This window comes from Dryas octopetala, chromosome 7 (genome assembly GCF_963921425.1).
Source record: "Dryas octopetala chromosome 7, drDryOcto1.1, whole genome shotgun sequence".
NCBI lineage: Eukaryota > Viridiplantae > Streptophyta > Magnoliopsida > Rosales > Rosaceae > Dryas > Dryas octopetala.
Window position 1 is genome coordinate 13,355,588 of NC_141372.1, and position 23,544 is coordinate 13,379,131.

The window sequence follows — 23,544 nt, forward strand, 5'->3', positions numbered from 1 at the left end:
AGCCAAAGGATATATGTAGAAAATAAATAATAAAAATATGCACAAACATTTAAAAAATAAAGAAGGAGTGCAAATAGAGAAAAGAGAAGTGCGAAAATCACCTCCCTTATTATAATATTATCTTAATATTATTTTACTAGGAGGGAGTTTCTAAAAAATATGATTTTACTCTATAATAGAAAGAACAAAAATCTGTCTAGAGAGAAAAAGAGAAATCAAAGTTAAAGTAAGAAGCTCTCAAACTCTATTTGGTAGTGCAAGTGAAAATGAGATACAAAAGTCTTTATTTATAGGCATAAGGAGGTGAGAAGAAGTTGTAAGTTTCCAATGTGAGACAAAATGCACTAAAACACACTACAACTCAGCTAAAACAAGAGAGGGAAACAAACCGGGTTATGTGGTACCCATGGGTCAAGAAAATGGATAATCTATGAGACAAAATCGGCGAAACTGACGGGTAGATGGGTCGTGGGTGAACGGGTCAATGCGTGGGTCGAAGCCACCCATCCGGCTGTGATCGGGTCACCCAAGAGATGAACGACCGAGATCAATTTGGGAGACTGGACGGCCCAAATTAAATCATGGGCTATCCTTCTGTGGTGCAGCGCACCATTGCATTGTACATGCTCTCCATCAGCACGTCTGGGAGAACGGCAGCGCGCCACGTGGCATGCTGTCGGCCTAGTCAACAATCCTGTTTAATTTATTTTCTTTTTCTTATTTTCTATTTTCTCCAAACTTCAGAAATTCACCAAAAATAGTTCGGAACTCCAAATAATTCTTCGAAAAATCTTACGAATTCGTCTTGATGAGTACTAATTTTTTATGACCTCAAAATAGTTAAATCACTTTTAGAAAAATTATGAAAAATTCTCCTCTCATAATTTAATTACGAAAAATGAAAATAAACAAAATAATCACCAACTCTTGAATTTCCTTTTTCAAAATTCACTTTCAAGCAACTAAATTCTAAAACCACAATCAAAGGTCTAAGTTAGTTAAAAAAAAGTTAAGAAAAATTTTAATTCCTTTAAACAAACATTAAGAACAAGATTGAAAAGCTTAAGTAACAAAATTAGCATAAGCCAAAAATTCAAGTTGCTACATTAGACCCACCTCCCATCAGCGCAACAAGAATAATTGATCATTGAAAAGCCAATAACCCTTGCCTAGCACATACACCAAAGCTCTCTCTAATTCGAAGAAATATGGAAAAATTGGATTTGTGACTTCCCTAAAAGAAACCTTATTGACTAAGTCATGTCAAAGAGAGAGCCCTAGTCAACCAATTCGATTAAACTTAGTTTCCGTCAATGACGAGCTTAAAAGACTAAGATGGCAATCTTGAAGTTTCCCTAAACCAATCACCTCATCAATCTCAATATCTTCTTCCTCATCCAAACGACAATTTTGTATCAATTTACTCAAAGCGTCTGCCATATCATAACCCTACGTAGCTGCACGAGGAAAATCGAAGACAAATAGCCAAGAAAACAGTGTCACTGAAGCCCTAGCACTAAGAAACCCTAGCATAGCCACCCCTAAGGGACAAAAGTAAAAAAAGCATGACTTATGTGTTAGGTGTACCCTAAAATTTTGGGGAAAAAAAAAAAAAAGATGGCTCACGAGTTAGTAAGGTTTAAGTTGCAATTTTGTTGTAATTTGGGTTGAAGAGGCTCTCTTTAATTGGTGCATTTCCTTTCAAAATAGGTTGATGTATCTCCATTAGTTACTCTTAATTTATTGAAAGCAATTCTTAAGAAAAATAATAATAATAAGAATAAAATTAAAATTAATTAAAAAACAAAAACTCAACGGAAGAAGAGTGATAAGAGTTCGGCTTTCAACTCCCAGATCAAAATGTCAATCCAAAACTTCCTCAAAACCCTCAAAACTCTCAAAAGGACAAGCACCAGACCCTATCAAGAATTCGCAGAAATATTATCTGAAACCCTAACAACCTCAACTCCAAAACCCCTCAATACCACCACCATATCCCTCCTCTCCAAGCTCAACCCCAACTCTCTGCACCTCATTCTCTCAGACCCCGATCTCGAATCCTCCAAATGCTTGCTTTTCTTCAACTTCCTCCTCAAAAACCCATCCTTTATCTCATTCAAGCTTGACCTTCAAGCCCACTTGACCCTCATTTGCAGGCTTCTCAAGGCAAGAAAGTTCACAGACGCCGAGGAAATCATCCAATCTATCTCAGTTGATGAAAATTCCAGGTACCCATTTCCTGTTATTGCTTCTGCTGTTGAAATTTGCTGCCTTGAACCTACAGTTACAGTCAAAGCCAAATTGTTCAATCTGATGCTTCAAGTTTATTCGGATAATGAAAATTTCGACCAATTTTTGGAGACTTTTGATTACATGAAGAGTAATGGGATTCAGATTGATGAGAGGACTTGTACTATGCATTTGCTAGCTCTTAACAGATCTGATGAGGTACAAAAAGGTTTAGATTTCTTGTATCGATTGCTCGAATCGGGCACTAAGGTCTCAGTGTATTCTCTGACTGTTGTGGTGGATGGGCTGTGTAGGAGTGGGGAGATTAGAAGGTGTAGAGAGTTAGTCGAGGAGATGATGAGTAGAGGAACCAAACCCAATATTATTACATTCAATACAATGGTGGATGCTTGTACTAACAGATGGAACTTTTCAGAGTTGGATCTGATATTGCTTTTGATGGAAAAGGAAGGAGTGGCATTCGATGTCAAGACTTATCAATTGTTGATCAATGGGTTCACGAGCTTTGGGAAGGTAGAAGAAGCTGAAAGATTAGTTGGGGAAATGCATGATAAAGGGTTGAAAGTGGACACTCATTTATACAATTTAATAATAAATGGCTATTGTAGATTGGGGTCTCTGGAAAGTGCTCGTTCTTTATTTTGTAAAATGGCTGGGAGAAATATATTCCGGAATGCTGATACGTACTGGGCTCTAATAAATGGTCTTTGCAAGGTTGGAAAGATGGGGCTGGCAATGGAGTATGTAAATGAGATGCAGAAGAAGGGGTTTGAAATAGACAATTTTATCTTTAATATCTTGATTGATGGTTTCCGCAACAAAGGGATGACTAATGAAGCTTTTGAGTTGCAGGACTTGATAGAGAAAAAAGGTTTAAATGCTGATTTATCTGAGTTTAACAAGACAGTAAATGGATTATTTAAATTGAATGTGGCTGAGAAAATAGACAGGCTGTTGAACATAATTAATGATACGGGTGCAACACGTTAAACGGGGGAGCTTCACTACTTTGGTCAATATATGAAGCAAATAAGGGATTTGGTAGAAGTGTCAGAGCTATCAGAATGAAGCTCAGAAGCATAGAGAGGGATGAAGGATGAGGATTCTGTCATGTCTTGAGTCATAGTTGAATCAGTTAATAACAGTTAGCGATATTAGTTAGAGATGTGGCGGGAAGAAAGGAATGAATCTTGTATAAATAATAGCTACTGTGTAAAGTGACATTTGTTTACGAAATAGGTGATATAAAGCCTTCCTTTTGGGAGAGTGAGGCTTTCCATTTGGCAAGAAAATCCCATTTACATTTGCATTACAGTGTTAGGCTGAGAGAGTAGTCATTAGGAGCTTTTCACTGTGATATTCTGTGAGAGAGTGATCTTAGTTTCTACAAAGAGAAGCTTCTTGAAGATAAAATTGAAGAAGTAGCCAATAATCAAGAAGCAGGAAGTGAGAGGTTTCTGAATACTATGGGGGGAATAAAGGAGTTAACGAGGCCGCGTTTGCAATTGACAACCTGACAAGTGGAAGGGAGGTACATGGGAGTTGGGTTTTGGAGAAAAACAAAAGGAAGAGGAAAAATAAACTGAGCTATGGGTTCAGGCAGAGCTGGGAGAGGAAAATGCTGAAGCAGTAAATCAAGATCAGGTACATCTTTGACAATTAACAATGGAAAGATGAAAGATAAAGATCCATTGATAGTGAAAAGGAAAGAAAATGTTGAGGATGCTAATGAAAAAGAGGTAGATCGAAACAGGATATCCAGGCAGGCTCCCTTTCTGTCAAAGTGTCAAGCAATTTCCAGTTGAAGTAGAACTTGAATTTGAGGCCAAACTCTTTGTCACTAAACGAGTTCCATTTGGTTATGATGATTACCAGCCCATATTTCTTGTGAGTTGCTCCAACAGAAAGAGATTTTTAAGGTAATCAAAAGGAATGTTGAGAATTGCATTGTGATCGATATTTCAACAAGATTGCTGTTGTGGAGCAGCAAGAGGACGAAGAGGTTTTGGCACCAGACAACATCCAAGAAAGACAAATCAGAATATTGTACTGTAGTTCACGCAAGGATGAAAAAAATATATATCAATAATGTTAACAAAAGTAATACAGATGGGCTCTTAGTTTTTATTGATTTGTAAAAAAATTTCCGGTTTTTATTTAAGGGTAAAATAATTTGTAGGGGGTCTAGTCAGCAAGTGATGGGGTCTGAATAGAATCTCTCATAGGCTCATAGCTGTCTTCACCTTCACAGGGCTGAATTCGTACAACTATGACTGGGCTGAGCCCAAGCCCAAATCTTACAGCGCGGGCCCTCAATCATCACAAAAGCTGTAGTGAGAGTTGAGCCCTTTTTCTTCCGAAGGAGGGAGTTGAGCCTGGATGGATTTAATGATTTTTTAATGACAATTCTATGCCTGTATAAATGATTGAAAAATTTTTTATCAAAAAAGAAATGATTGAAAATTCTAAATTTTAAATAGAGATAATTAGGCTTAGGTTTTTTAGAAAACAGTTTTTAGATGGAGACTAGGGGTGTTTTAAAATTTATAAGAAAATCTTTTTAATTTATAATAATTTATAAGAATTTTTTTTTTAATTCATAATAAAGTTTTTTCCCGATTTGAAGGGTATTTCCCCTCTTAGAGTGTACAGTAGATTTTGTAGAAATTGCATATTAATCTCGGAATTAAAACCTAACATAAAGCCGTTAAAGAAGAAAAATAAAAAAACTTAATTAAAAACCCTAAATAACTATCGGTCTTAGTTTAAGAAAGACTCATAAAATAGATTAGATTCTAAGTCTCTCTTTTAAATATACAATATTTCTTTAAAGGGTAATGATAGATAAGGCCAAATTGAAGTGACAAAATGATAGTCATGTGAAATATACTGTAGAATATTAATACATTAGAAATTAAAAAAGAGTGCATTCAAATGCTCAATTAAAAAGCAGTACATGAAATAAATTTAAAATATGGATTTCCTAACATTGTAAAGTCTGCAGCTTTTTTTGACAGTAATTATTTTTAGAGGAAATTACAGATTTAGTCCAGTTATTTTATACCTAGTTCAATTTTGGTCCACAATCTTTTTTAAGTTCTGTTTTGGTCCACTAAATGTTCCACTTGTTCAGTAAAGGTCCATATTTGTTTTCTCAAATTTGGCATGCTTTTTATCCTATCAAATCTCACCCAAATTCAGCGAACATATACTTGTTTTAAAGCTATGTATTTCTTCTTTACAACCATATAAAAATCATTCAAATTGGAGTTCTAAAACTCAAGATAATTGACCCCAAAGTAGGGTACCCGAAACTGCCAATTTTTCAAACTTCACCCAATCTCAATTCTTTTAGATTATAATACTCCAAATTTGTTTTTATGACTAAGAAATGATGAAATATAACTTATAGTTCAATTATAATTGAAGAAAACACAACCCAAAGGATTTAAAGTCACAAATCTGGACCTTTACTGAACAAATGAAACAATTAGTGGACCAAAACAGAACTTAAAAAAGATTATGGACCAAAATTGAACTAGGTATAAAATAAGTGGACCAAATCTGTAATTTTTTCTTATTTTTAAAAATCTAGAAAATAAAAGATTTAAAAGAAAAAAGTTTAGAAGAAAACAAGAATGAGGTCGTTTCGATTAGACTGGAGTACTGGACCAACCTAGAGAGGACACACGAGTAAAATAAAAAACTGAAAAGGTATTTAATTGACCTTATGACTATGTCTATGACTATGACATTCCCAAATAACACATTCCGCAAACCAAATAGAGACTTGACTTCTACTCAAGGGACAAATAGAATTGTTTTTAGCACACATGGGTGTGGAAATATTTATATTACCTAAGGGCACATTGATTTAGTTACTTTGAATGATAGTGGAGTGAATGACTCTAATTTTGTGTTTATTTGTATTGGAGAATAAAAAAATGAGTAGGGTCCACTCTTAAATGAAGAATCACTCCCTCATTCTCATTTTTTTTGGGGGACATAATATTAACTCTCATTTCATTAGGAGTCATTAATTCGTACCAAAAGTATCCTCAATTTTTTTTTTTAAATAATTCCAAAATATCCATTAAGAAAATAATTTTTTTTCTTAACAACACTCAAACTTTTTAGTAATTAAACCATTTTTTATTCTAATTCATGATTATTAGTAAATACAGGAGTAGGAATCAACTTCATTTTTATTTGTTATTCTAGATGGTTAGTAAACAACTTAATAGGAATGACTCCTCCCTCTTCAATTCTTTCTCTTACCCATTCCTTCTTATTCCGATTAATTTTCTCTTCATTTTATGTTAGTAAACGTTAATTTGAAATAGGGGGTCCAAAAATAAAATGGGGGATAGACGAGGAGATTGTTGTGCAAGCATTAGGGCTCCAGCAAGTATTTACTAACCCATGGCCCTTCCCAAGGCTGGAATGCTTGGCATTTTATCATTCACATTGCCAAAGAACGCCATTATCAGCTCAATCTTCCCCCTAAGCAGAGAAGAGTATGAACACAAGGACTATTCTCCCTTGCAGAATTTAACATGCAGAATAGATGCAGAAACATGTTACGAGCATTGATCGTTTCTGCAGCTAGGATTTGAAGGAGCAACCTAACCCAAATAAGACTCCACTGACCCATTTCTGCCATCTTTTCTCATCCATTTAACGAGAAAAAGAAGTCAGATTTCACACCCAAACAGAGAAAAAGTAGAAAGGAGGAGCAATGAAGAAATCCTTCCGACTCTGAAGAGATCAATCTAATGGAGATATATCTGGTGATTTTATAAAGAAATTTCAAAAGTTCCACATCTGCAAAATTTTCATTGTTACAAGCAATTATATAAGAGATTATAAGGAAACCGAGTCTGCAAATGAAAGTCCACCCATTGAAACTCAACAAGAATGAAATTACCATCTATCATCCCAAAAATTTGGTACCTATTATTACACGTAATAATTAGTAAGAATTAAACAATATACTACAGCCCACTGCTTAACATCGCATCCCAAAGCCAATGCTCAAGGACCAACATCAATTTCGGTACAATACAATACTCACAGGTTAACTCTAAATATCACCAAGAAAGGGTCATCTTTTAAAGATTTCTGATCAATGGGGTCTTGGTACTCTTCCACTTGTTGGTTTTATGTCACAGGAAGATGTGTTTTCATGCTTCAATCTAATGCAGGAGATAAAGATGAAGAAACTGAAGGGAACCCAAGTCTGTAAAATCACCGGATTTATCTACATTAGATTGATATCTATAGTCGGTCTAAGGTGGCTTCTCAAGCTTGAAGCAAGGATCGATTTTTGTTGCTGGTTGATTTCTTCTTTGCTCCTCGTTCCTCATCTTTCTCTGCTGGTTGCGAATGCTCGTCTTTCCTCCTTTTCCTTTGCTGGTTGTGAATCTCCTTTTCCAGTCAATGGAGTCTTCTTTGGTTTAAGTTGAATTAAATCTCAGCCATACAAACAATCCAACCGCTCATAAAAAATTTCCGCATCTATTCCACTTGTTAAATTCCGCAAGAGAGAATATCTTATGAACACAATGGTTCAGAAAATGACTCGCTTCAAGCGAAGAGATGCAGGTCCTGGCGAAACTTATCCCCTTCTTTATCGGCTGATTGATCCTTGGAAACAGGGAAAATCTCATGCTTGGCTTCCCTATCATCCTTTGACCAGTATCCATTCTCTTGCACGTCCTGCAATGCCAGGTCATCGTACTCTTCATCTGATTTTGTAGACTCCTCATCCACTGATCCTATCTGCACAAAAGTTGGAAGTTTAATTTAAACAATTAGATAATGCAAAAGTAAAGTTTAGACTCTCAATTTGATCTAACCGGGATTATAACAGTGTATATTTCCAATGTTTCCCAAATGTATTTACCTGGGTCAGGCAAATTATCCACTTAATAATATCAGGCAGTTCAGTATTAAGTTTATGCTATATTTTAACCTATTTGTCATTAGTTACAAACATATTGAATCCACCGTACGTATGTGAATACACATGTTTATTCACATATTCACATGTCATCAGTTACAAATATAAAACACGTGTGTGAACTCTGCCCTCATAATATGATGCTTTGTAAAAGTAAAAGATCCGTGTGTGTGTGTGTATATATATCAACGCCCTTCAACGGTGGGTTCCTGCAGCGAGTGAGATCCCACACCTGAAGGATTTTAATACATACATATATATACACAGTCTTTCTCTATGTAGGGCGTTCGTTCTTAAATTAAAGAACGGACGCATATATTTATGCCTTTTTTTTTCACCTTTTGATTTTATTCTTGGCAGGTTTATTACTTTAGGGAATAAATTGTCAATTGAGACATGTCCTTCGATTTTAACTCTCATGGATTTGAGCTCCCGTTCCTCGGTTATCTTTTAGGTTTTAACTCTCAAGTTTTGGGCTAAAATATAACCTCCAACGATGAATCTATAGACCAAAATATAGAACCCTATACCCTAAAATGTTGAACCTTGCAAAAGATCAGCAAAACTAGAACTCATTTGACAATTTTATTATCACCATGAACATTTCAATGTTTATTGGAAATATTGTGTTCGTCTATTTCTTTTATCATAGCTAGATGACTGAATAGTTCCAATTTGGCTAATTATTTTGTGAGGATACTTCTTGAATAAGGACCTAATGGACAGTGCGGATCATTATATTGCATTGAAGGTTGGGTCCACATGTGATCCTTTTTTCTTATCAAAAGAGATCCCTCTTTAGAAGTTTTCCAAGATATACATATATATATATATATATACATACATATATATAATATACGCACATACATCTTAATACAAATATTTCCAATGATCTTCTTAACATATTTATGGAGCAAGCAGAGATATGGGATGCAAAGAGCTGATAAAGTTTCAACTTTCAAGTTATCATCATAATATCTTTGACTTCCAATGTAATCTAATAATTACTCTCAAACTAACCAAATTCATACCTCATCATAAACCTGTTTTTCACCATCATCATTTGACTCCTCATCACTGCCCGATTCGGCTGATTCATCAACCTCTTCATCACTGCCACGCACTGAATTTTCCTCCTTAAGCTGAAGGAAAAGAAAACAATAAGAAATCCAAGATGAAAAATAGTAAATTAAACAGATATTGCATATCTTGTCATGTTTCCAATATAGTCAATTTTTAACTAATTTCAACCATGATGCAGCTGTTCATTTTTAAAAAATAAAAATAAAAAAAATTTCCGCAAAATTCTCAACCTACACATAAGGAACTGATATATAAGAGGTTTTCCTCTAGGAACAGTCAAATTTAGTGTTCCAAATTACCTCCTTGGAAGGTCTCTCAGACATCCGTGGCGAGCTGCAGCAAGAAGAGGAAGGCATACTTCCAGTTTTAGTCCCATCAGCCTTTGATTCATCAACTCTTTCAGCACAACTCGGACCACCATCATTGGGCCATGCACTAATCCCATAGAAACCAAACTGAAGATCAATTTGCTCAGCCCTGTCAATCTCCAGCTCAGTCCCATGGCACAATATAGGCTTCCCATTACTAGCAACTGAATCAACAGGCCAAGCCTTTGCCACAGATCCATCAGTATTTACAAGAGCCATCAGATGCCTAGATGAACCTTTCCTCTGGATCAGCTGAAACATCCCCTTAGAACTCAAAGAATTGGCTGCACACTGAGTTCTGTACTCCTCATCCACTACAGTAACAGTGTTTCTGGTGGGATCATAAAGTTGTTCCTCTGCCTCACGCCTACGGAGGGCACTGAAGACTGTTGCATGGATGGCTGCCACACTCTTGTCAACATTAGTATTGTTAATCTTGGGGACAAGATGCTTGTCAGCGCGCTGGCAGAGATATTCTTGGATTGTTCTGATGTTCCGTATGTACTTCACATATTTGTTTTTTGTTGGGTCCAGTGTCATATACTTTGCACGGACAGCAAATCGTTCCATGTGTTTGTCCTCATTTGTGATGTATATCATGAATGGTATGATAGAAGGGTGTTTCTTCATAAGCCCCATCTGGGATTCAAATAATTATTGAGGATATAAAAGAATAAAAAAAGAACATATTTAAACAAGGAAACTAATGGAAAGAGAATTCTAGATACATACCACAAAATTAAGGCTTAAGTGAACACCTTCTACAATAACTGATTCTTTTCGTTCCTCCCATGCAGTGATAAGCCGGTCAAGACTGTCAATCACCATCTCACTTTGTGCCTTAAATCCTTCAATAGCCATCTGTTTTGGACTGATCAATTCAGCAGTACTTGAGCTAAAATCTGACATCCGGGCATCACATCTCAAAAAGGCAGAGCCATCAGGTGTTACATCTTTGGGAAGTGAGTGTGAAGTTCCTGCCAATTTGTTGGCTTTCTTTTTGGCTTTTGCTTCTGCAACTGCCACTGGGTCCAAAAACTCCCCTGCATGGTAGGTTGAAGCCCATAGCAGAGGGTTTTGCTTCTCGTCGACAAAACTCCTCATCATGTGCCGAATTGAGTCGGTAGATATCACAGTTGTGATTCCCAACCTACTACCCTGCAAGACATTATAGATTACACTCATAGTATATGATGAAGATATATCATAACAGAAAATAAATCTTTATTCTTACTAATTTCTGCACTATATAACACTTAGACTATCAGACAAGGACAATATGTAGTAAAAGCACATCATTACATATAATTTTTTAAAAAATAAAATTCCCGCTATTATGTCAGATTAACAACAAAGAACTGGTGAAGTATCAAAAGGCAATCATGAAAACAAAGAACTGGTGAAGTAAAATACCAGCAATGAGGACAAAGTAGATTTTCCACAGCCACTGGTGCCACACAACAGTACAGTCACAGATTCCTTCCTTTCTCGGATTCTGCAAGGAGAAAATATATGAAGACAAATATTTGGAAAAGAGCAGGAATTTTTTAACTCAAAAAAATGCAATGAAACAACATTGACAATAATGCCACATCACAAGGTCATACAGAAAGACTGAACATTTCCCATTAGAATACCAGTTTTTCCAACAATATCCATCTTCTCGTTACAGCTGTATTACTAAAATCCTCTTATTTCCATCAATAATCAAGAACTCCACAGAGCATCATCAACCTCAAAATGCCCAACCATCTCTTCATGAAATATAAAGAAATGTTTAATAAAGAAAAGGAAAGTCAGGCCCGCCTATCTTCTTTTTCTCCCCAAGGAAAGTCTAGCCAATTGTGGCCAATATGAACTGCATTGGAGCTTTTACAGGAAAAACACGGCCCCAATAAACAGTCCACAACAAGAAGTAATGGCAGGCACTCTACAATATACAATATAACCACAGAAAGAGCTTCAAACATGCCAGTGTTACTTTACAAGTTCTAAAATAAATCCGATCTTCCAGGTCTTACACTAATATTAATATGTTACTTTCCACACCATTACAGCTTTTAAGAATATCTCATTTCCATATTTTATTCAAATGCATAATGATGACACAGCATGTTAAATAAATAGTCAGAATGCCAGACACAAATATAAACACACTGAGGGAGAGAGAGAGAGAGAGAGAGAGAGAGAGTGAAAGTTCCAAATGGCAATTGAAACTAGCTATCTGAAATTATAACAAACGATTTCCAGGGAAAGGGAGACCATTCACAGGTTCCACTTTTTAAATGAATATATGTATGTGAATTTATGTATTTTAATAAAGATACAGAACTCCTTCATACCTGCACGTTAAAACTAAGTCTGCCCTCTGGTTGGGACCAACATACTTGTACTCAGCCAAAGCATCACAAACAACGTCTAAGAATGTTTCTCTCTTAACAACAACAGTGGTGCGTATTTTGTACAGTTCAAACATTACACTCTTACTTCTGTCATCTTTCCCCGAAACCAAATGCATAGGGGAAACATTCTCCGTTCCCTCCAGAAGCAAGGCATTACATGAACTTTCATTTCTTATCAATTCAAAAACCCGTTGGCTAATCTGATCATAGAAAAAAATGTCTGGCATTAGTGGTTAATTCTTAAGCATGAAGGAAACATGACAACTCGGCAATCACCATATATTAGTTTAATAATGAACCAAATAACCCACCTGAACCCTAAGGTGTAAATATATATAAAATGACATCTAGACATAATACTGAAATCATGTGAGAAAGAACCAAACTAAAACACAAAAGTTATTAATGTACTATACTACCATGAGGTGTTACAACCTGACAATTGTTACAATCATCTGATTAGGGGTTACAAAATTGACTGATTCCATGAATTAATGTAGACATCTCTCAAAATAATGCATTGTTGAACAATGTCAAAACATTAAGCTTTGGAGCCCCCACAAACAAATCATGCAGGCCCAAGATTAATGGAAAGTGAATAGACTGTTGTTTAGAATAGACATAACATACCCAAAAAAGAAAAAAAAGAATCTGATCTGCATATCCAAGCTTTCAACACTTTAAAAAACATGATCACTGACACTGCCATACCCACAGCTAGAAGAAATAAATGGTAAACTGTGAGCAGAATAGGTTATATTTCAAAACTAAATGGAATACAAGACAATTAAACAGTTCACCTTCTCACCTATTCCACAATACAGATAGCTCTCACATAAAACAAATCTACCCCCTTTTACATCCCAGATTGGACAAACCCTCAAGATATAGATCAAATACATGTGGAACATGAGGGGTCTTCTAAACCTAGGCAAATTCAATACTAAGTTCACGACATCTAGAGTCAAAATTAATTTGTAGAAACACCATCGGAACAATGTAACTCATCAAACATTATTGCATAATAGAGAGATCCATCAATTAACAGAGTCAACCATTCAAATTTAACTTCCCAAGGAGCCTAAAAGCGAAGAAAAAATTGAAAAATAAATGGAGGATAGGATGAGAGATGATCAGGTAAGACGGTTGAAGCACAAGAAAGGCCAATGGCTCCACTAACAGAATAAGTTTTAACATGTCAAGTTGAAGGCGACATAAAAACAGAGTAACTGTCATACCCCACCTTTTCTTTTAAGCAAATTGCGAACCTGGACTAATCTGTGACAATGACATATTGCACTATAATTTGACAAATAAGAATGACTGTAAAGAACACCAATTGTAAGAACAAGACTAATACACCGACCAAAAATTAGTTCCGGGAAGCATCTGTTGACCAGACTTCAATTAGAATTTCAACAACACTACATAATATTTGCAGACTTTGAAAAGTGAGATTCGGAAAATTTAAAAAACACGTTACGAGCAAACCCAGATATACGAAATCTATAAAGATACACCCTACCTCCTGAAATTCAAATTCTACAACCCTTAACAAAAGGCACTATCCAGAAATTAACAAATAAAATAAACTAAGAAGACCCAAGTAAAATAATTCTAACTTTTCTCAATACCAAAATAACAACGATTTGACACAAACCCGAAATTCGAAAGCTTTTTATATATCTACCTTACAGGCATGGCGAGGTTTGCAGCCCATGAACTGCAGAGAGCTTTGCAAAACAGGGCGCGTATATCGAAAAGACGCTTTCCCTTTCTCTCTCTTATCCTCATCGTCCACCACCACTATGTACAAAACCTTAGCCGCCTCAGCCATCTCTGCAAAAACAAAATAAAAAGCTCAAATTACCAAATACAAAATGCGTGACAAAGCTTGAGAAAATTGAGAAACGAAGGGAATTGGAGGCAATGCGGTGGTGAGAGCGCACAATGCACAATGGGAGAGAGAGGTCGGACCTGGAAATTGGTGATTGAGGGATTTGACGGAATTGATGAGCGAAGAAACGAACGAAGTTGTAGAGGCTTCATTCTAGATAGAAGAGGCCAAGAAGCAAGGCTTTAGGATCCGCCATTTCCAAGAGCGTTGGCGATCTCGGCGTCTTACTCTGCTTGCGATTATGGAATCGATTTTACAGTGAAGGTGGAAATGCACGTGACAGACGTTCATTTGAGGAAATTAGTTATGGATCATCATTGACATTGATCATCAACAACTTCAACTCATTCGAGCTTTCATAACGATTTTGTTGTCGGTTTTTTTTTTTTTTTTTTACTTTTTTGTTTGCTTTTTGGTTGGTGTTTGGACCAAACCCAAAAATAAGGAAGCCCAAGACACTGATAGGCCCACAATCAACAAACAGGCCCATGAAGGGTAAATAGCATGAAGAGGCCCAAAAAAGAGATTGGAAATTTCGGTTGTGCCGAGCCGAGATTATACAGATCTCGGATGTGCCCAACCGAAGGAAAGGAGTCCTCTCGGCCCATTGCAGCTAGCAAAAGTTGGCAAAATAGTACATCGTCGTACTAGAATCAGCATCATCCTACACACTTTAGGCATATTAAAGAAACCACATATTAAAGAATAAAGATACCTTCCTTTAGTTTGCAATTTCACTATTTCTTTTGATTAAGTTTGTATGTTTAGCTCCGATGGAACATGTGTAGGGAGGTTCGGTGCAACAATGCCAAACATTATTTTTTTTAATTTTCTTGAATTGTTCGGTAGCTGACTATGAAACACATTGCTTAGTCTTAAGTGAGATATTGCCAAAAGGCTAGGACATGTTTGGCACACAAATATGTCACGATTCCATGTTTTAAAAATAAATTATTTTTAATTTTATGTTAAAACTCAAAGGAATGATAAAAATAACTCATTTGAAGATTTCCAAACCGCGATTTAATTAAGCATCCATCCAATAATATTACACTTGTTTGCATCAATATGGAGAGTGTTGTAGTGTGATTAGAGATTTAATTGTTAGAGAGTTGAGTGGGGAAGATGAGTGAATAGTTTATGTTGGGTATAGAGAAATGATGGGTATAGGTTTAAGTGAACTTTTTTTAAAAATAAAATAATTTAATGTTATATTTTTTTCAGTCAATTTACATTATGGTAAAACTGAAAGTTTTTTGTTTATTAAAGTGTTAGAAATGGAAATAAAAAAAGTTGGGAGTTAATAGCAGCACCCTATATTTATTTAGTAAAATTCCTCCCTCACATAAAAAGTACATAAAAGGCACGTCCGCATGTTTAATACAAGCCAAAGACATTCTAGAATAGGAAACTTCAAATTTGAGCTCAAGCCATCTTATTCAGTCATGTTAGATGATGATGGGAACAAGAAGATGAAAAGTGAAGCATGCTTCAATTCCTATAGAAATAGACTTTTAAGCCTAGCTGAGGCCTCTAGGATACACTCTCTATGTCCAAAAGCGCTGACCCTCAGGCACTCTTCACCAGCTGGACCAAATCCAGAGCCTGGAACTGTAATTATGTGTGTTTTCTCAAGAATCTCAGTGAATACATCCCAAGATTTTGAGCCAGGAAAGTGCACCCAAATGAAGGGAGCATTTGCACCGCCATATACTTTTAGACCAAGAGAAGCAAATGTTTCAACCAATATCTTTGCATTCTCCATGTAGTAGTCAACCAGAGAATGCACAGCCTGAAACACAATTTTTTAATGACATATCAGTATGGACTATATATGGACTATTCTTTTTTTCTGATTCTTTTTTAAAGCATATAAATATCAGTATATATATATATATATATGGAGATCTTATAATATAAAAAACCAGTTAAAAGTCTCGGGCAAAAAAAAAAAAAACAGTTAAAAAGTTGTAAGGAAAAAAATGTCTGGGGAAAAAGGCTAAAGAAATTGAACATCAAAGCACCCTTATCTACAAAGTACAAACCAAAAGAAAACAAAATAAGAAAAGAAAATCCTTATGGGGTATCATTCCTGGGTTTGGCAAAATTTTAAGTACACTTCTGGCCGGAGACCTACAAATACTTACCCGGAAACCCTCTGAGGAAAGACAAGCCAGTCCACCAGCTTGAGCAACATTGGACGCCCCATTAAAGCAAGTGCACACAATGCGATTGAAGTCATATATAACAGGAAACCCATTTGAATATAAGACCTCCTCAGGGACAACTGTCCAACCAAGACGGACACCCGTGAACCCAGCAAATTTGGAGAAAGATGAAATTTCAATTGCGACCTGAAAATCGTACGTACAGTCATTATATAACAGGAATAGGATCGAGCTGACTTGGCATCTCAAGAGATAGATTAGAGAGAGAGAAAAAGTCCACTCTATTGTAATCGACGTAAACATAAAGTTATCGATCACATTAATTAGCCCATAAAAAATTGCATTTATTTACCTCTCTAGCACCTGGAATTTCATAAATTGATCGAGGACTATCATCTTTGATATAAGATGAATAAGCAGAGTCAAAGACAATAATTGATCCATTCTCTCTTGCAAACTCTACAAGTTGCTCTAATTGCTTCCTTGTTGCTGCATGACCAGTGGGGTTGTTCGGAGAGCAAAAGAAGATAATATCTGCTCTTGAAGTTGTTGCCAAGTCAGGAAAGAAATTGTTGTGAGGCCCGCAGTTCATGTATTCAATGCTCTGATACCTACGAGTTTCATCTTCAAAATCACCAGCCTGACCTATTATGACACTAGAGTCTATATAAGCCTGCATGCCATGGGTAGAATTTCAATTTCCCATCAGAATAGCTACGTGCTAATTAATTAAAGCCATCATTTGGTTTGTTTCCTTCTAAAACCAAAGAGGTAATTCTTCCCTTCAAACAGTAAAAAAAAGAGGTAAATTAGCAGCATGTAGAAGCATAAAATTTTACCGGAAAGGATGGATCCTGCACAGCTATTGTCACGTTGGAACCCAGCAACAGCTGTAAGTACAGAAGGAAATCATAATTAAATTTGTATTATTTCACTACCCTATAGTTTTAGCATTTTAATGATTTCAGAATCCCAAATGGGAAAAAAAGGGCCTGGAATAAATAAGAGAGAGAAAGAGAGAGAAGGAATATATAACATGCATCCACCATATTTTAATAGTTGAGTACCTGAAGGCGAGTAATGTCACACTGCGAGCCATCCGATACAAAAATTTCTGTGTCTTTTACTGGTAGGTCTTTATAGAATGCTTTTGCAATTGCCTTCCGCAATGCCTATGCAGAAATAGAAGTTTATGTAAAAAAAAAATACAAGTAATGAGGAATTTTGGTCCACTGTAGTTTGAGCTAAGTTGCACTTGGGCCTTATAGTTTGAGACATGAATGATGTTCTCTTGCTAGCAAGTTTGGCATTTTATGTTCCCAAACTGTCAATCAAGACGACAAACTCAGACATGACTCTACTTGATCAATGGTCTTGATTGACTATTGGCAATAATATTCCACATGCATCTTACTCATTGCATGTGCATCTCAGTTGAGATAACAATATTCTACATCCATTGACAAATAAAAAATTATATGCTTCACCACATGATAATTGCTAATTAAAGTAAGAAAAATGGTACCTTGTTGCCCTGCTCGGGTCCATACCCTGTATAACCGTCAACAGTTGAAAGGGCGTGAGCATACTGCAAAACACCAAAATATTAAACATTCAAATCCTTCAAAGAGTCAATGCAACTCTTTTCTTTGTTGTTTTCATCCCTTTTGTTTTTTCTTTTTCACGCACATGATTATTGGGGAGTTCATATATAATTAGGTCAATCCCCTCTCCGTATTACACACGTTCACATACACAGACACAGATATACATACACACACACATATATATATATACACATATAGAGAGAGAGAGAGAGAGAGAGAGAGAGAGATTCAATGAAGTCTTTGAGGCACAAGAAAGAAAGGAAGAGCACTCGGACAATATTTCCCACTGGCAAGAATTTCTATTCAAGAATTATGCAGAAAATTGTTGTGCATGATATTATAAATACATGTATTAATCTATCTACTACTTGATTTCTAATATTCTATTGGTTGGCTCATAAACATTTTCATTTGACCAAATTGCCTAGGGAAGATGTTTGACAGTAATAATAAATCTTGGTATATATACATCAAATTATTAAGTTTATAAAGAACTAAAGAAGGTATGGAAACTAAGGTTGCATTTGCATATATGGATTTAAAATGAAGGATTTCAATTTGAATTTTAAGAGTAAGTTGATAGGCCACAATGAATTTATCTCATCCAAAAATTATCTATCTATAAATACACAATCATTATATTGTGTATGTACATGCACATCAAAGAATTCAACCTTAATTTTTCTGTTAAACTTAAGGGTTCATTTGGTATCCTTCCCGGATACTATTTTTTGTTTTCATTTATAGTATTTATAGATGAAATATGGAAGAAAATTTCTAAAAACAGTTTTTGAATCGCGAACCAAACGGAGCCCAATTGTTTGCTTAATTTTTGTATCCACAATAACAATCTAAAATTCACAAATAACTATTAGAATGTCGGCCAACAATTGTTTTATTTTTTTGGCTTATTTACTAGTTTGCCTCATAAAAGTAATTTCAATTCTTATTGTACCACCTAAGGTTTATTTTATATTACATTACCCCTTGAAACTACGTGTATCACTTTGCTCACTTTCTATTTTTACAAACTTTGAAAATTAATTAAAAATACCTTCGGACTCAGAAAAATACATGAAAAATTCATACGGACTCGACAGACTAATACTAATTTAATATGGGGTCAAATTACCAATTGCTCATCCGAGTGTTTCCAGAAAATTAAAATATTCTAGACTCTTTGGAAATTCATAAGATAATCTCCCGAACTCCAAAAAATATGAGATTTGCACCGTTAGTCTTCTAAATAATAACATTACCTTTCTTGTGAACACTTGTTACCCAAAAGACCTCTCGGTTTTAGAGGAAAATAAATTTCCCTCTATAAAATAAATTCTAGAAAAATTCTAGAATTTCCGTAAAGTCTAGGAAGAATTCTCTAAACAGGTTTTTGGTAATTTTCAAAATATTTTTGAGAATTCATCTGAGACTTTATGGAAATTTTAAAATTTTTATAGAGAAAAATTTATTTTAATTTTCTAGAAATAAATTTGGGCTTCCCAAATTTTCTGGAAACTCTCAGAGGAAAAATTGGTAATTTGACCCCATAGTAAATTAGAACTAGTCAAGATGAGTCCGTAGAAATTTTCTGTGTATTTTTCTGAGTACGGAGCTATTTTTAATTAATTTCCAAAGTTTGTAAAAATAGGAAGTGGACAAAGTGATTGGTATATGAGAATTAATTTCAGGGGGTAATGTAATATAAAATAAACCTTAAGGGGTAAAGTAAGACTTGAAATTACTTTTAGGGGGTAAACTAGTAAATAAGCCCTTTTTTTTGTCATGATTTTTTAAAATATTTACAATCACACCTAGATGCAAACTTAATTCTATTTAGATAGGGACACATTGACAAATATAGAAGCAGAATTTATGCACTAGGATAAAATTCAGTAAAATTACTCACATTAGCCATGCTCGATGTTATGATTTCTGGTAGTGGTTCTGTTGTATCACCAATTCCAAGTCTTATCAACTTTGCATTTGGGTACTTCTCAATGTGTTGAAGCTCAAGCCTTGAAATCTGAATTAATGTCACAAGAATGACAAAGCAGGAATGACACTTGAACGCTAAAATGTTTCAGGTGATCAAGAGGACACTCAAAAGTGAATTAGCCGAGTAAAAGAAAGCAGATCGCTAGGTATATGAAGCAACACTATAATTGGACTAGGAGCCAAGAAAGCTTTATATGTTGAAGGTCAATCAGAACAACAAAAAAAAAAAAATTTCTTAAAAAATTATAATGCTTTGATCAAGCATAAATAATTGGTATGGAATATAAGTTAAACAGAAAATTTAAACTTAAACCGTTGTATCCAACCAAACTGAGCAAAACACAAGATATATAGGGAATATTCATGTAATAAAAAAAAAATTGAAAGTTAATATTGGTCAACTGGATCAGATAAACATCCAAGCTAAAAGAGGAATGAATGAAAATAAAAATAAAGTCACCTCAGGAAATAAATAGCCATTCCGCAATTTCTTCATATTTACATTGCGAGGTACCTTTGTACGACCTGTTTTAAAAATTGAAAATGTTTGTGATAGATTCAAATATGTGGATAAACAAGTAACGGAAAAATAGTACAGTGCATACCGAGTCTCTTATTTTGGGCCTTCAAACTGTGTAACAATAAGAAAAAGAACAAAAAAAAAAAAAGATTATAACAAGTGTAATGGACATAATTATTTGTGCATGCAGAAAAGTAAGTATGTAAAGCTCAAAGAGCACTGAACCCAGATTTATGGTTTAATTTGAAAGCCATTGCAGTACCTGGCCTGAATTACCAAGGGCTGAAATATGGTTGCATGAGACACTAATGTACAAGTAGGAAACATGTACATTTTGGAAAGAGTGATAAAATTTTCTTAGATTCTTATTTTGATTTGAGATGAGTTGTAGCAAGACGTACTGTTAGCAATCGAGATATATATAGCACACACGATAAAATATGCATTTACGTACTTGTGACAAAGTCTATCAATAGTTTGTCCAAAGTAAAGTATACTATATACATCAAGCTAGCTCCAAAAAAGCTCAACCTTGATCAATATTAAATGTCAAAAAGGTGACCAATGCTGGAATTTCTGAAGTAGTCAGTCCTCCCCATAAGCAATAATATGTGAAATCATTGGTTCACACCACATCTCAATATCCAACATTTATATCTTAATAGTAGTTGTTGGACTAGTACATCCATGTGATATATTTCTCAATTATTTAGTATTGCAAGCATGGAAACTCTATTTTCCACACGACCTAATTTTCTTTTTCCACAATTTTTCTAGTGACCATATTCTATTTTCCACACCACCTAATTTTCTTTTTCCACAATTTTTCCAGTGACCATATTGACTTGTGCAATGCATGGAAAGTGCATGCATTGAGGTTCTTTCCATGATACAACATTTGGATTTTTAAGTTGAGTGGTATTTTATGGAAGAGTGGGAGAAAGAAAGAAGCTAGGAAACAAAAACTCTCATTCAAGCAAACATTTATTAATATTAGCATACATACGTGTCCCATGTTGATCAATGAGAGCACTCCAACCACTGTATTCCATGCAATTTGAACCTTCTAAAACCTGTGTTCAATAACATGAATGTGCACAGGATTAGTCCAAAAGCAAAGAATTAAATAAAAAAGATTAATGAGCAGTTAGAGTTACAATGCTGCGTATTTTCCTAGACAATTCAATGTAACTTAAGCAGTTGCTAAGAAAAGCTCACACTGCTGTGTTATGTGATCATGCTGATGCATGTTGAGGCAATATTCAAGCATAAAGTAGAGAATCAATCAGGGGTACTCACTACAGAAAGGAGAACAATAGACGTGTGTTTTATTAAATTAATTCGAGAAAAATTAGTGCTCTGTTTCGACCATTGAATAGTCAAGTGTGACATACTGTCAGGTCTTTCATCAAACATTTATCAATCAATGCAGAAGATCCACATTTATAAAACTTGATGTGTAGTCTACGTGAGTACCAACTTTTCTGATTATACAAGATCACAATATTCAAACAAAGTTTTTCATGATTTCACATGCCATCAACTAAAGGTAAATTTCTCATGAAGGTATTCAATCAGAGTCTAAAGAATGAATACGTACAAAAGGGTCTTCATATACCCACCATACCTAATATTTATATATTTGAAGCTTTCCTAAATTTGTTTACTCCATATGTCATTCCCACTTTGCACAAACATGCATACAGTTCCAGGAAATTGTAAACCAACTAATCCTGCATACCCAAGGTGTCAAATATTGACCAGAATAACACTTGAAGAGTATTTACCTGGTGCGTAAAATGAACCCAAGGAGTAAAATTTCGGATTTCGCACAAATTTTGATGGAAATTTCGACGGAAAGTTCGATGAATTTTAAATTTCGACAAAAATTGGACAAAAACGACGAAAATTGCTATCAAAATACGGAAATTTTAAATGAAACTTTACCATATATTTATTTAACATATTATCTACTACATTGATAAAAAACATTGAAGAAACCAAATTATATAGTAGGTTTCATGTGATATAAGATGAATATAATGTGCGTTAGAGACAAATACTGTTAAAAAAATAGTTCACTAATTAATAATTACATAAATTTGATTGAACAAACACCTCAGAGCTTGTGTAATTTATTTTCCAGTTTTTCATAAATGAAAAGAACTTTTTAGAGCTTTGGATTGTTGTTGTTTGTGCTTGTTTGAAGTTGTTCCATTATTACTTTTCTTGGGAATTTCAAGGACGAAATTTTTAAGAGGGGTAGATTATGAGACCCCGTATTTTTTCAAGTTTTATTTTGAAAAATATTTTAAATATTTTGGAAATTTATTTGAGAAATAAAATATTTTGAATTAATTTTATAATTTTTGTTTTAAATTAGTTTGACCCGTTCTTTGACTTTTTGAACTATTGGGCTTTTGACTTCGATTTGTAGCTTGTTGGAAAGGTCTCGAACACACGAACACGTGAGCGCAAACTATGCATCGATCGGAGCTACGATTTGAGAGATACGAGCATTTGAAATAATGGACATTTTGTAAATTTATAAACATGAGTTTTAAAAACCCAAAATCAAATTTTTTATGTTAATTTCTCTCTCCTCATTGTCTCATTCACGCAACCCACCTTGACACTCTCATTCTATCTCTTCTCTTTCCTCCCTTTCTCTTTCTTTTTTGAGCAAATTACAATTTAGTATCTCAACTTTATATGTTGTTTCAATTTAGTACCACAACTTTGAAAACTTGCAAAAAAGTACCTCAACTTTCATTTTGTATCAATTTAGTACCCCAACTTTGAAAATTTGTAAAAAAGTACCTCAACTTTCATTTTGTGTTAAAATAGTACCTCCGTTAGTTTTTCTGTCAAAATAGCAGGGGTATTTTCGTCTTTTCCTTAAATTTAAAAAATAATAATTTTTTTTTAAATAAAAAATAATAAAAAAATTATTTTTTTTTTTTAATAAACAAATTTTAAAAATTTTAAAAAAAATTTTAAAAATAAAAATAAAATTTTTTTTGGGTAAGGGGTGCAGGGCGGGGAGGGGAAGGGAGGGGCTGGGGCTGGGGCTGGGATGTGCGACGGGGGTTGGGGCTGGGGGGTGCGACAGGGCTGGGCGGAGGGGCAGGGGTGTGCGACGGGGGTTGGGGCTGGGGGAGGGGGTGCGACGGGACTGGGGTGGGGGGAGGGGTGGGTCGGGCAGAGAGAGGGGGAGTGGGTGGGGGTGGGCTGGGGATGGGCTGGGGAAGAGGGCAGGGTAGGGAGGGGGGCGGGGGCTGGGATGTGCGAC

The 23,544-nt window shown here is 35.1% G+C and overlaps 3 protein-coding genes across 4 annotated transcripts; 1 reads left to right on the top strand and 2 right to left on the bottom strand.

Moving 5' to 3' along the window:
* The first annotated feature begins 1,860 nt into the window (after window positions 1-1,860).
* On the top strand, window positions 1,861-4,450 carry LOC147279868 (Pentatricopeptide repeat (PPR) superfamily protein). The gene has a single exon (XM_086251774.1). It carries the CDS (start codon window positions 1,861-1,863, stop codon window positions 3,238-3,240), a length of 1,380 nt encoding a protein of 459 aa, XP_086107900.1. The 3' UTR covers window positions 3,241-4,450.
* A 2,688-nt stretch (window positions 4,451-7,138) lies between these two features.
* On the bottom strand, window positions 7,139-14,206 carry LOC147279869 (P-loop NTPase domain-containing protein LPA1 homolog 2-like). Its single transcript, XM_086250164.1, has 8 exons — window positions 14,043-14,206; window positions 13,756-13,904; window positions 12,006-12,265; window positions 11,077-11,158; window positions 10,396-10,821; window positions 9,595-10,302; window positions 9,244-9,354; window positions 7,139-8,031 (listed from the first exon to the last, which is right to left on the bottom strand). The coding sequence occupies exons 2-8, from the start codon at window positions 13,900-13,902 to the stop codon at window positions 7,837-7,839; spliced, it is 1,929 nt and encodes a 642-aa protein (XP_086106290.1). The 5' UTR covers window positions 13,903-13,904; window positions 14,043-14,206; the 3' UTR covers window positions 7,139-7,836.
* A 1,254-nt stretch (window positions 14,207-15,460) lies between these two features.
* Window positions 15,461-20,585, bottom strand: LOC147279870 (aminotransferase ALD1, chloroplastic-like). 2 transcript variants are annotated; one of them, XM_086250166.1, is made up of 10 exons: window positions 20,515-20,585; window positions 20,338-20,363; window positions 20,193-20,257; window positions 19,644-19,760; window positions 17,656-17,718; window positions 17,198-17,302; window positions 16,970-17,020; window positions 16,483-16,803; window positions 16,110-16,316; window positions 15,461-15,754 (listed from the first exon to the last, which is right to left on the bottom strand). In XM_086250166.1, the coding sequence occupies exons 1-10, from the start codon at window positions 20,583-20,585 to the stop codon at window positions 15,461-15,463; spliced, it is 1,320 nt and encodes a 439-aa protein (XP_086106292.1). The 2 variants fall into 2 exon arrangements, with proteins under 2 accessions (XP_086106292.1, XP_086106291.1); XM_086250165.1 differs by having other exon boundaries at window positions 20,329-20,363.
* Between the last annotated feature and the right edge of the window lie 2,959 nt (window positions 20,586-23,544).